Source organism: Berghia stephanieae, chromosome 3 (assembly GCF_034508935.2).
Source record: "Berghia stephanieae isolate SIO BIC M18660-M18661 chromosome 3, UCSD_Bste_1.3, whole genome shotgun sequence".
In the NCBI taxonomy this organism is placed as follows: Eukaryota; Metazoa; Mollusca; class Gastropoda; order Nudibranchia; family Aeolidiidae; genus Berghia; species Berghia stephanieae.
The window spans coordinates 41987994-42000493 of record NC_088362.1 but is presented as its reverse complement, the minus strand read 5'-3'; the positions used below and the strand labels follow the sequence as shown (position 1 = coordinate 42000493).

Here is a 12500-nt window from a genome sequence, read left to right as displayed (position 1 = left end):
GCATAACCGGTTTTTGATGTTAATTGTTGAACTTAAGGAACTTCTATAAGTATTCACAATGACCAGAAATATGTAAGGTTTTATTTCTAGAATAGGACTGTCACGTACTGTGGAATCCAAAAAAAGTACTTTGCTTAGGCAGACACCTTTTAGTGGTTGAAATACTGCATTGTTGCTATCATATGAATACAAAACAGTCTATGTAAAAGTACTTGCCACGATCCAATGACGCATTTTATAATTTGGACACGGCAGGAAAATTCTCGAAGTCGTTCTAGTAGGGGAATTAGGCTATAGTCCTCAAATCGGTTGAATCCAATAATAATTTGCTAGCAGTTTGTTGACCTGAAATTAATCTGTTATAATCCACTCTATAATAATCATAAACCGTATGGTTTAAGGCCATTGTCATATTACGTTTTATAATTTCACACGCAAAGATTCATTTCTTCTCAAAGTCGCTTTAGTAGGGAATTAGGCTAAAACCGTGCAAATTCGGGTTGAAAGCATGAAATTTCATAATTTGCTAAGCCAAAAAACTCTGAAAGGCAATATCATAGTAGTTTAAGGCGATGCCTCTTTTCGTTGATAATGTTAAAGATTTCTTCTCAACTGCATTAATATAATTGTGTCAAGCTTCTAAGTCTTGTTAATTATTTTTGAAGCCTCTCTGAGGGTTCTATGTAGTTTGGATTTTTTCTTTTGTTCCACAGCTTCCATACCACGTTGTGATGCCAAACGAAACGATACTCAATATTAATGACTTGTAGATTTGTATCATGGTCTTTCTGTTCACATTGAAAGACCTTAATTTTCTGAGTATATACAAGCGCTGGTTACATTTTTTGATGACATTGTTGGTGTGCGATTCAAATCTTAGACTGTTATCTATAATTACACCAAGGTATTTAAACGTTTCAACAGTTTCAACCGCCTGATTGTTAATTTTTGTTATTTGTCTTGCTCTTTTTCCTATTTTTCTGTGATCAAACAGTTGTTCCTTTGTTTTTGTTACATTGAGCTCTAGACAGTTATCGGCACACCATTTGCTGAATTTACTAACTTGCTCAGTGTATTTAAATTCGGAGACGGAATCATTGAGCAGGCCGAGTATTGCGGTGTCATCAGCATACTTGATGAGTTGGCAGTTATCAAAGCTAGCCACACAATCGTTTGTATAGAGGATGTAAAGTAGAGGTGAGCTTACACACCCTTGTGGGCATCCGTTTGAAAGAGTTTTTACTGATGATATATTTGAGCCTACTCTGACATGTTGGGGGCGATCGATGAGAAAGTTGTTATACCAGTTGATGAGGTAATGGGGAAGGTTTAGAGCATGCAGTTTACTAATTAATATGTTGGTTTTCATGGCATTAAAGGCAGACGAAAAATCGACGTATAGGATTCGGCAGTAGTTGGCGGGTGAAACATCCAAGTGATTTGATATTGAATGCATCACTGTGAGGAGTGCGTCTTCCACACTAAGATTTTGTTGGTAGGCAAACTGATATGGATCAAGTATGTGTTGGTCATATATAAATTGCAACAGCTCTCTTTTCAGAATCTTTTCCAGACATTTCATAATAATTGATGTTAAAGCAACAGGTCTATAATCATTCAGCTGAGTTGGTGGATTCTTTTTGGGTACTGGAATTATAGTCGATGTTTTCCATATAATTGGGATTTTCTGTTCATCTATTGAACGTTGGAAAATAGGCAAGAACGGACAGCTAGTTGGTTGTTACAGTTTGAAATGAGTTCCTCACTAAGTCCATCTGGACCTGGTGCTTTTTTCTTTTTACATAATTTAAGAACATTGATTACCGCCTCTTCTTCGATTTCTGGCGGAGGAGACGTATTTTTTGTTATGATATTAATTTTTGAAAGTACGTTGTCAATGGTGTCGAATCGACAGTAAAACTTATTTAATTCCTCGATATTCATATGTGTGTCATTGTTAAAATCTGTCTTTTTGTTGTTAACGCCACCCATTTCTTTAATCATCCTCCACGCCTGCGATGCATTTGAATTTTTAAGGTTTGTTTCCATTTTATCTTTATATTTACGTTTTTCTTCATAAATTACCCTTTAATTGTTTTTCTGCCTCGTGCTGCTTGTTTTTGTCCCCACTCATATGAGCGATTTTCTTCATATTTATAAATAACTTAACTCGTTTGTTGACCCAAGGTTTGTTGTTGTTAAATATTTTAATCCTTTTAGTGTCCACTTTTTAATCCTTTTAGTGTTTTAGGTAGCTATGACCCGTATAAATAACACCTGATATAGAACCACTCTGGCAATTTCTCAGAACAGTGCGTTTTAGCACTTTTATTGTTTCCTATATAGCATTACTTATCCGAGGAAATAACAACGACAATATAATGTGCGTTCTAAAACTTTAAATACACCGGTAACCATTTACGGTAGCTAATTGATGATTATTTCGTGTTGTAACTAGTAGAAAGCGGGAGAGGGAGAGAGGGAGTGAGAGAGAGAGAGAGAGAGAGAGAGAGAGAGAGAGAGAGAGAGAGAGAGAGAGAGAGAGAGAGAGAGAGAATTTTGTTTTGTTTTGTTTTTATGGGTTTTACGCCACTTGCAACACGTTTAGGTTATTTCAGCGCCAGTAAAAAGGGAGAAAACGGGATAGTAAAAAATTATAGAATTACAATTAAAGCATCCAATAAAAAGTAAGACAAAAGGGAACTGGGAACAAATAGGGATCAGATGTAGATTCCAAGAGCATACCATCAATGTACTTAGTTTGAGATCACCAATAAGTCTCATCAGGACACAAGCACGGCCCCCACTAAGAGGAACACACTCAAATGCTTACATCATAAATTATAACAAATATAATAATACATAACAGAGAGATAATTGACAAGGAAAAAAATATCATCTCCCAAAACAATAACTATGCATTTGACTGTTTCCTCCCCAGCCAGGACCCCAACCAGGGCTGGGACAAAACCAAGACAGAATGAAAGTTGGAAAACAGATATAGGGGGATAGAAGACACAATAAGTACCTCCCTGCCCACTATGGGAGGTAGGAACCCCACCCAGAGAGAGAATTTTACTCATTACTCTACTAACCTAACTAGTAGATAAAATAGGGAGAGGAGGGAGAGGGGAGAGAGGGAGTGAGCGGGAGAGACGGAGAGAGAGAGGAAGAGAGAGAGAGAGAGAGAGAGAGAGAGAGAGAGAGAATTTTACTCATTACTGTACTGACCTAACACCCCCCCCCCCCACCTCCCCCCACCCCCACCCCATACACACACACACACACCCTTCATCGACACAAGTCCGTGCAAGGCAAAACGGGACCTTAAAAACTTGCATCGGGTGCCGATACATTCTCTCTTACATGAACATTTGATGAGTTTTTGGAACATTTTTGACAATTCTGGAAATAAGCTCCACAGTGGTTTATGTCGATCGTCACATTTGTTGCAGGGTTCTCTTCTATAAAAGATATCATGTTAGCAAAAGCTCGATTTTCTTCCATATCTGTTGTCATTACAGAATGGAGTACTCCCGATGCTATGTTTTTACAAAAAAGCACTTTTGTTTATTATAGCCAATCTCTAATTTTGAACGTTGTCTCATTATTCTCATGGGTTGCGAAATATATTCATTCAGTGACTCTTCCAAGTCAAATGACGAAGTTTGGAATTCTTGTATGGCAATTCTTTTAGATTTCTTTAATTCTAATCGCCTAATTTTGTTGGCATTAAATTTTACACGACAATACTTATGCCACTTAGCATCATTTTGTTTTAAGCTTTCAATAATCTCATTTCTTTCTCATGAATTAAAAACATTGATACATCCAACATGTTTTCATCACAAACCAAAGAATTGAATTGTGTTAAATCTTCAAAAAGAGTTTCATAGCCTTGCCCTTTGTCATACCTCCTAGAGGGACATTATTAACGGTAAATAACGTCAAGTAAATAACTTGCCACAATACAGCATCATAGTGGTTAATGATGATGATAATGATGATAATTATAGCAATGAAAGTGGTATGCTTACTCTTTACTGTCATCAAGTTTGACCGAAATAGGTTTTAACTCACGTAAAATGATTATAGCAGTATTTTTGGAAAGAAAAGAAAACAGGGGGAGGGGAGAAGGAGCACTGTACTTTGTCAACACCGGTTATCGGCATTTATTGAGCCGTGTTCTGCTAGTCTGTTTTGTCTACCCCTCTGCTCATCTTCCCGTCTGCCCGTCCGTTTTAGAGCAATTGATTACACTTATTAAATCAGATGCAGAAAAAATCTCATATTATAGAATATTGCTCGCTAAACGTCCTTTAAAACAAGTGAAATTGAATAGTATTTACGATTAAATAATTTGTATGGTTCGTGAATCGAAAGTAAAGGGAAAGGAAAACATCCGCTTCGACGCTAAAAATAGTCACCAATGGGAATCCAAAGGATGACGTAAAACAACCTTTGATCGGCTTGCCTCGAATGTTTACACAATAAAAATGAAAGAAATTATTGTCGTCCATTTCAAAATTTTCTAATCTTAAAAACCTTGTATCTCAACTAATACTGATCTTTCAGAGTGGTTCTATATCATAAATTATAGGGTTTTTCATATTTTACAACATATGTAATTTTCATACTTTCAACCCTGTTTGCACAATTCAAGGGTTTTTTGGACCTAATTCCCCCTACTACTTGGAGCATGATGATATTCATTTCATACATTAAAACTCGCGCAATGAAATTTTTACAATATCCACCACTGCCTATGAAGTGAGCGCATTCATAATTGAGTTATGTGTGTAAATTACTGAACATACAAGGGATAAAGTTTTGCGATCAGTATCGCACATCTGGTCACTAACTACCTCAACTTGACTCTGTTACAAGATGAAATAAATCGTCTTGAGAATAGGTGCAAATATCATTGCAGTGCTTATTCACAAGGCCACCCTTGCCAGCATATAAGGATTGGGATTAGCGGAAGAGTAGGGTCCCTTGATTGGACGTCACCGGTGGAGAAGTTATTTGTAAACAAACCAACTACAAGCCAAGCGCACCAAATACAGATTTTATTATTCATATTTCTGTACAAATATGCATATCATAATCACTGTTATGCATTTCTGGACAGAAATATGAATAATAAATTTTGTATTTGGAGCGCTTGGCTTGTAGTTGGTTTGTTTACAAATAACTTCTCCACCGGTGACGTCCAATCAAGGGACGCTACGCTTCCGCTAATCTCATTCCCTATACGTGCAAGTCAACAGATATCATAGTCAGTCCCAGTCTTTTTCTTTCATATACCCGTGGTGTGGATTTACGAAATCTACAGAGTACAGTGTCAAATAAACACTGCTATGGTAGAATGGAAGAATATAAAAAATAACACAAGAAAATAAACCTTTTCTAAAGAACAGAAATAAAAAAAGAAACAGGGATATGACTAACACGATTATTGCATGGATTCGTTCAAAAAAAATGTTCTTTAAAGTAGTAAGGTTCATGGAACCAGAGTTTACCAAGTTTTATGCAACTCTAAAGGACAATAGTAATTTGTTTTGTTCTTTAAATAGAACGTTATTATATCCGAGGAGTACTTTCTGTCAGATCGAAAAGACCCCACCACTTTTTCACTAAGTAGCTAGAGGATCAGAAAAAAAATATCTGATTAAGCCGGAATCAGTACCAGTCCATTTGCATGTGAGAAAACGCTTTACTGTACTCGATGGATTCTAGCACTGTCTCGTTAGAGTCTAAATAGCGTGAAAGAATCCCAGCTTACCAAAATCTGATGCTCATTGAAGGTAACGGCTTATCATAAAGATAAAATTCGGTCACTCAGCTCCATCGTGCCGTATCATAGAGTATGCTGGGATTCGACGTGATGAAATCCAAAGAGTACTATAATATTATAATAATAATCTTGTTCCCTCAAATACCAGGTCACAGTGGACGCATGTCTATTTTAAAAAAAATTATAATCCTGGCCTTCTGCTTTACTTCAGGACAAATCTGGAAATGGTTCGTATCTTTAAGACTTTCCGCGGCGCGAACGACATTGAAGGAATGACTGGACTCAGAGCTCTTCCCTCCCGGTTTAGGAAAAAATATCGATTATTTAGAAATCAAACATCAGGTAAGAGACTTGATTCTAAAGGAGTCATTTGTCATAGAAATGTTTTAGAGACTTGATTCTAAAGGAGTCATTTGTCATAGAAATGTTTTAGAGACTTGAATCTAAAAGAGTCATTTGTCATAGAAATGTTTTAAAGGTTTGAATCTAAAAGAGTTATTTATGATAGAAAGGTTTTATAGACTTGGATCTAAAAGAGTTATTTATGATAGAAAGGTTTTAGAGACTTGGATCTAAATGCGTTATTTATGATAGAAAGGTTTTAGAGACTTGGATCTAAAAGAGTTATTTATGATAGAAAGGTTTTAGAGATTTGGATCTAAAAGAGTCATTTTTGATAGAAATGTTTTAGAGACTTGGATCTAAAAGAGTTATTTATGGTAGAAAGGTTTTAGAGACTTGGATCTAAAAGAGTCATATATTATGTAGAAAGGTTTTTGGTTACTCTTGTGTTTGATACTTAAAATTGCGAGTAGACGGTTTGTCCAAATATAATAACGCTTGTCACGACTCGTCCTTACATGCTTGTGTTTCTGTGACTTGAGACGCCTTGTAAAGCGGTTTAAATTATTTTGGATACTACACGATCAAGAATTTAAGCTTCTTTTTGTTTTTACTTTTAAGGACAACTCGACTTTAATTGTATGTTCAACATTTTAAACAACCCTTAATGGACTTCAACAAGATTGTATTTTATTAAAATTTTCACTTTTCGTTTCTATATTTTGTGGTTTTATAATGCTCAATAATCTCTCAATAGGGAATGAGATTAGCGGAAGAGTAGCGTCCCTTGGTTGGAAGTCACGATAGGAAAAGTTATTAGAGAGAGAGAGAGAGAGAGAGAGAGAGAGAGAGAGAGAGAGAGAGAGAGAGAGAGAGAGAGAGAGAGAGAGAGAACGTCATGTTGGTTGTGCGGCATGAAACACTTCACCGAAAGCGAGATCGAGAGAGACGCATAGGGCAAAACCATTTTGTCGTTCTCTCTGTAAGGTGACGTCCAATCAAGGGACGCTACTCTTCCGCTAATCTCATTCCCTATACTTCTATTACTTATCCTCAATCAAACTAGTACATGAATTAAGATTATTTTATTTATTTATAACTTTGGTATAATGCAAGGTTCCTCATATTAAGATGATCTACCCTCACTCAAAGCATACTCCATCACTGTCTATAGCCGGTTATTTACTCACTCTTGTCTTTTCCATTGACACAATGCTATTATTCTGGCATCGCGGAAAATTGCCATTTGAAATCCCAAATTTTGCCAAATTTTGCCACAAAAAAATGACAATTTTACCACAAAAAAATAGAAAAATTTGTCACATTTTGCCGTAAAAATTGCCAAATTTAGCAAATTTTGTTAACTAATCGGATAACTTTTTTTCGTTCCCGGGGACCCCAAATACTACAATGATCTGAAGATGCACACAAAAGTCACTCAGGTGCAGATCAGAAAGAAAAATGATTTAAAACATCAATCTTAATCTTATATCAAAACTCCTTTTAATTGCAATGTAACGACTGTAAGTAGTATGGCAGTTTAAAAACCAGACGGGGCAGCTTCCAGTAGCAGTTTAAACAGACCAGGAGCTTTGAGAAAATGAAAGAAAGGGACGATGCTGACTTTCGGAAATTCGCCACTTTAAAAAAACCCACTCGGGTTAAATAATGGTGAAAAATTTAGATTTTTCATGAAAATTGTAAAATTTGCGGTAAATTGCGGAAAAGTGCAAATTTTGCGGCCGCGAAAAACCACGATGACAGATTATTATGCTCGATATTGTACCAAACGTGGTTTATTAAAAATAACTAACATCGGTGTCGCAAGGACATTAATTTCAGTAATGGCTAGCAATCATCCTCCTCATCGGTATTACTTTCGTGATCATATCCTCCATTTTGACTATCCATATCATTTGCTCATCTTGTTGTAATTGAATGAAATCTTATTCAGGGGCGTGGCTATATTGATTTTTTTTTTTGGTGCCTGGAATTGCATCCATTTTTTAAGGATGGATTACAGCATTTATAAACAATAAAACTGAGAAATGGTAAATGCCAGCTCTTACTTATTTGAATAAGTCTTTTCTTAAAATGTTTTTCTTTCTTTTGTATTTACAAATATATCATGTTTTAAGTCATTTTCTTCTGATTCTGGAACCACCTTATACTGTAAGCATGCCACGCCACTGATCTTATTCAATTATTCTATTTGCGACAAGACTTATCCGTTATTTTACCCAGGTGACTTGAAGATGACAATGACCAACATTGACCACCCACCGCCACCCCATAAGCTAAAAATTGTGAAAGGAAGCGCGTACAATTCTTATTCCAGGGCATTTATCAACTTCGTGCTGACCGATGATCGAGTGAGGAGCTTGCTGCAGTGGACACGAGATATTCTCAGTCCAGACGAATACTTCTGGGCAATGGTGAATCACAACCCGAGTCTTAGAGCTCCCGGTGGATACAATGGTAAGGAACGATCTGTGTTTGTTTGAGTATGAGGTAACATCTTAGACGTCTAGTTTAAAGTACGGAAGAACAAAGTCGGAAATACACAAATGGGCGTGTCAAAAATACAACATTCCTGATACCAAATCAGAGCACCTAAAGTACATAAAAATAGATCACGGCGCTTTGCAAGGGGTTCCAAACCAACAGCAACACTTAACATGTAGGACGAGACATGACACCTGATAGGCTGATATAACATTATTTTTTTTTTTTTTGCGACAGAGACAACGCTGATAACGACTATGTACTCATTTTACTGCCTGAACACTGTGAGATAATGTAAGTAAAGATCATTCTCCAAGGACTCAACTATGCGCCTCTCAGAGCGGGACTCCAAGCCAGGACCGTCTATGAGCGTCAACCGCAAGACCGCATAGCGGGCAATATCCACTAAACGTGCTCGGAGCGCTATACAAAGGGTCCCAAACCAACAGCAACACGTAACATGTAGAACGAGACACGACGCCTGTCAGGCGATATTACATTCTTTCCCGACAGAGACAACGCTGTTAACGGCCAGGTACTCATTTTACACCTGAGTACGGTGAGAGAATGTGAGTAAAGAGCCTTTTCCAAGGATTCAACTATGCGCCGAGCGAGGCTCGAACCCAGGATCTTTCGATCCGAAATCGAGTGTCATAGCACTAGACCACATAGCCGCACGATTCTATCACGCCCGAATTCCAGCACGATCTGCAATACAGCACACTGGAACTGGGTGACCAAATTTTTTCATATTCATAATAAGTCGTTACTTCCCATGAGCATCGGATTTCAGCACGTTTTTTTGGTTCTCCCTGGATCATGCTGGAATCCAGCGAGTACTGTACAACCATTTCTTCAGGAAGTGGATGTGTTAAAGTTACTGTAATTGATAATTTTGACTGAAACAAAACCACCGCAGCGTGGTTCCAGCTATGTAAGATAAGGTATATTTTATTGATGCTGATCGGAAACTATCACATGATCTTTGCCTGGTAACTAAAGGTTTCGGGTTCGAGTCACTTCGAATAAAAAAAAAAATCCCTCATCGAAACATCAATAAAAACTGTCCCATTCTAATGTCAGAATTTAGAAACAGCGTGCAAATCTTCAGCCATTGTCCTCATCAATGATGAATGAAACTGTTCACAAGAAATCATCAGAACAACTGACTGAAAACCTCAGTCGACCTTATAGGATAGAGCTGAGATTCACTATCCAAAGTTCCTTAAAGACTGAAACTTAGTCTTCAGAATAAGAAGAAAGAAGTACAAGGAGGAGGAGGAGGAGGAGGAGGAGAGAAGGAGGAGAGGAGAGAGAAGAGAGAGAAGGAGAGAAGAAGAGAAGAAGAGAGAGAGGAGGAGAGGGAGGAGGAGGAGGAGGAGGAGAGGAGGAGGAGGAGGAGGAGGAGGAGGAGGAGGAGGAGGAGGTAAATTGAATGATGTGCAGACAATATTATGTTAAGACTAAGCCGTAAACTACTTTCCAGCATAGGATCGAATCGTAGTTTTCCTTTTAAAAAAATATAATTTGTTGATATTGATGAAGGATTTGGTCAAGAAATGATCATGATGATGATGATGATGATGATGATGATGATGATGATGATCATGATGATGATGTTGATGATGAAGAAATTGATAATGATAATTAATTATGAATATGATGATGATGATGATGATGATGATGATGATGATGCTGATGATGATGGTGATGATGATGATGATGATGATGATGATGATAATGATTATGATATTGATTTATTACGGACAGAAACCAAAACAATACCATTTATGACGACAGTCTCACATAATTTCTGCTTTCAGGAATTCCAAGCAACAAACCCCATCTAGCTACTTTCGCTATCTGGAAGGACGAGAACGCATGCGCCACCGTTTTTGTCCGAGAAATATGTATCCTTTCCCCCGCCGACATCCCCCTTCTGCTGAACACACACGCCTTGTTCGCCAACAAGTTCTACCTGCATCATCATCCATCTGCCTTGCATTGTCTTGACCAGATGATATTCAACAGGACTGTGTCCGGATACGTTGGGGACATGGATTTCTATCGTGATTTGAAATTTGCTCTACCAGCAGTTGTTGATGACTAGTACAATCATCATCATCATTGCCTTTTTCACCCTGGGTCAGGGTATAGGCCACAGACAAACAGTTTCCATCCTTCTCTATCCCGAGCTAACTTTTTTTTTTTTTTATCTCATTCCAGGTCTTACCACTTCTCTGTATATCAGCTTCTTTAATTCTTCTCCATGTTCTTCGTGGCCTTCCCCTTGATCTTCTGCCCTGAGGGTTCCAGTCCAATACTTTCTTTGTTATAGTTGAGTCATTCTTTCTAAGCGTGTGCCCAATCCACCTCCATCGTCTCCTTCCTATTTCCCCTCCCACTGGTTTCTGCTGTGTTCTTTTCCATGACGAATACAATAAATAGCTTTTATTCCACCCCTCTCCATTATAAATTACAGTAATGCGTAAAGATATCATGTTTACAATCATAATTTGTGACATCAGATTATCTAGTGTAAATTTCACTAAAATCAGATTCTTCAAAAAGGAAGTATCATTTGGATTTTTTTTCAAAGATATCTTTTATTCAAAGATGATGAAATAGGAATCGACTGAGGGGTAGAATAAAGGATTTCTTACACTCATGCGTTTTGGAATTCGAACTTTGTTCCCAACGCGCACTCGCAAGCTTGTGCAGTGGTTGGGAACACGCCCAGAATTCCAAAAAGCAAGTTTTAGAATCGTATATTATTATTACCCAGTTAACTCTCGTGCTCTGGGAATACACGTAGTTAAAAATTTGGCAGAAAACTCGTACTTGAAATCGCGATCGATTTAAATGACCCTCATCTTGGCAAACATTCTCAAACCTGGGACTTAGATAAAACTCGCGGGGTTCCCATGTTTGAGAATTTATTCCAAGATGAGGGTCATTTAAATCAATCAATTTTTGAAGGACTCTATAACCAGAAGATCATTTACTCAAGGTATGTATTCAGAGCTCCGGAAGAGCAGATTTACACTTCCAATGAGATAGGGACCATTTTCTTGACAACACACTTTTCTTCTCTATTTTGAAATGTGTCCTTTTATACGGCTCAGATACCTGGAGTGTGACAAAATCTATCATTCAAGTTTCTGTCAGAAAATATTTACAATCTGTCTTGAAGATCAGATGGACTGACTACATATTTTTAGGTCAACTGCAGAAGACAATCAACCAGTGCTGAACAAGAGAATATTATGTGTCAAAGAGGAAATGGATAGACCCTCAGAGAGGACCCATCAAATAATGTAACCAGACAGGCTCTAAATTGGAACAACCAGAGGACAAAAGAGGTCGGGAGATCAAAGGAAACACAAAGAGGACCGGTGGCAGAGAAGTGAGAGAGGCAGGACTATCAATGCTTCAACTGAGGAAGCTTGCAGAGAATCGGATGCGCTAATAATAATAATAATAATAATAATAATAATAATAATAATTATGATGATGATGATAGTAATAATAATAATAATAATAATAATAACAACAACAACAACAACAACAACAACAACAACAACAACAACAATAATAATAATAATAATAATAATGATGATGATGATGATGATGATGATGATGATGATGATGATGATGATGATGATGATAATAATAAAAATAATAATATTAATAATAATACATTGCAGTTATAGCGTTTTACCCTATCTAAACAGGCATTGCGAGCTTTTACATTGACATTTAGGTATCAACTAAAATAAACGCATTATACATAAACAAACAAATAATCAATTGATTACATTTGGAACAAGCGGGTTTTTATGCATTTTAAACATTT

At 37.1% G+C, this 12500-nt stretch overlaps 2 protein-coding genes across 2 annotated transcripts in view; one reads left to right on the top strand and one right to left on the bottom strand.

Moving 5' to 3' along the window:
* LOC144969238 (N-acetyllactosaminide beta-1,6-N-acetylglucosaminyl-transferase-like) overlaps window positions 1-10976 on the top strand; it is a 16159-nt gene extending 5183 nt beyond the window's left edge. The window contains exons 4-6 of the mRNA XM_078908350.1: window positions 6009-6139; window positions 8384-8617; window positions 10468-10976. Coding sequence (XP_078764476.1) covers window positions 6009-6139; window positions 8384-8617; window positions 10468-10754 — 652 coding nt within the window. The 3' untranslated portion in view covers window positions 10755-10976. The remainder of the gene's footprint in view (window positions 1-6008; window positions 6140-8383; window positions 8618-10467) is intronic.
* Window positions 10977-11157: 181 nt separating this feature from the next.
* Window positions 11158-12500, bottom strand: part of LOC144967753 (uncharacterized) — a 6120-nt gene continuing 4777 nt past the window's right edge. Inside the window, exon 2 of the mRNA XM_078905344.1 lies at window positions 11158-12500. This exon is cut by the window's right edge and continues 1873 nt beyond it. The gene's annotated coding sequence lies outside the window, so the exon portion shown is untranslated.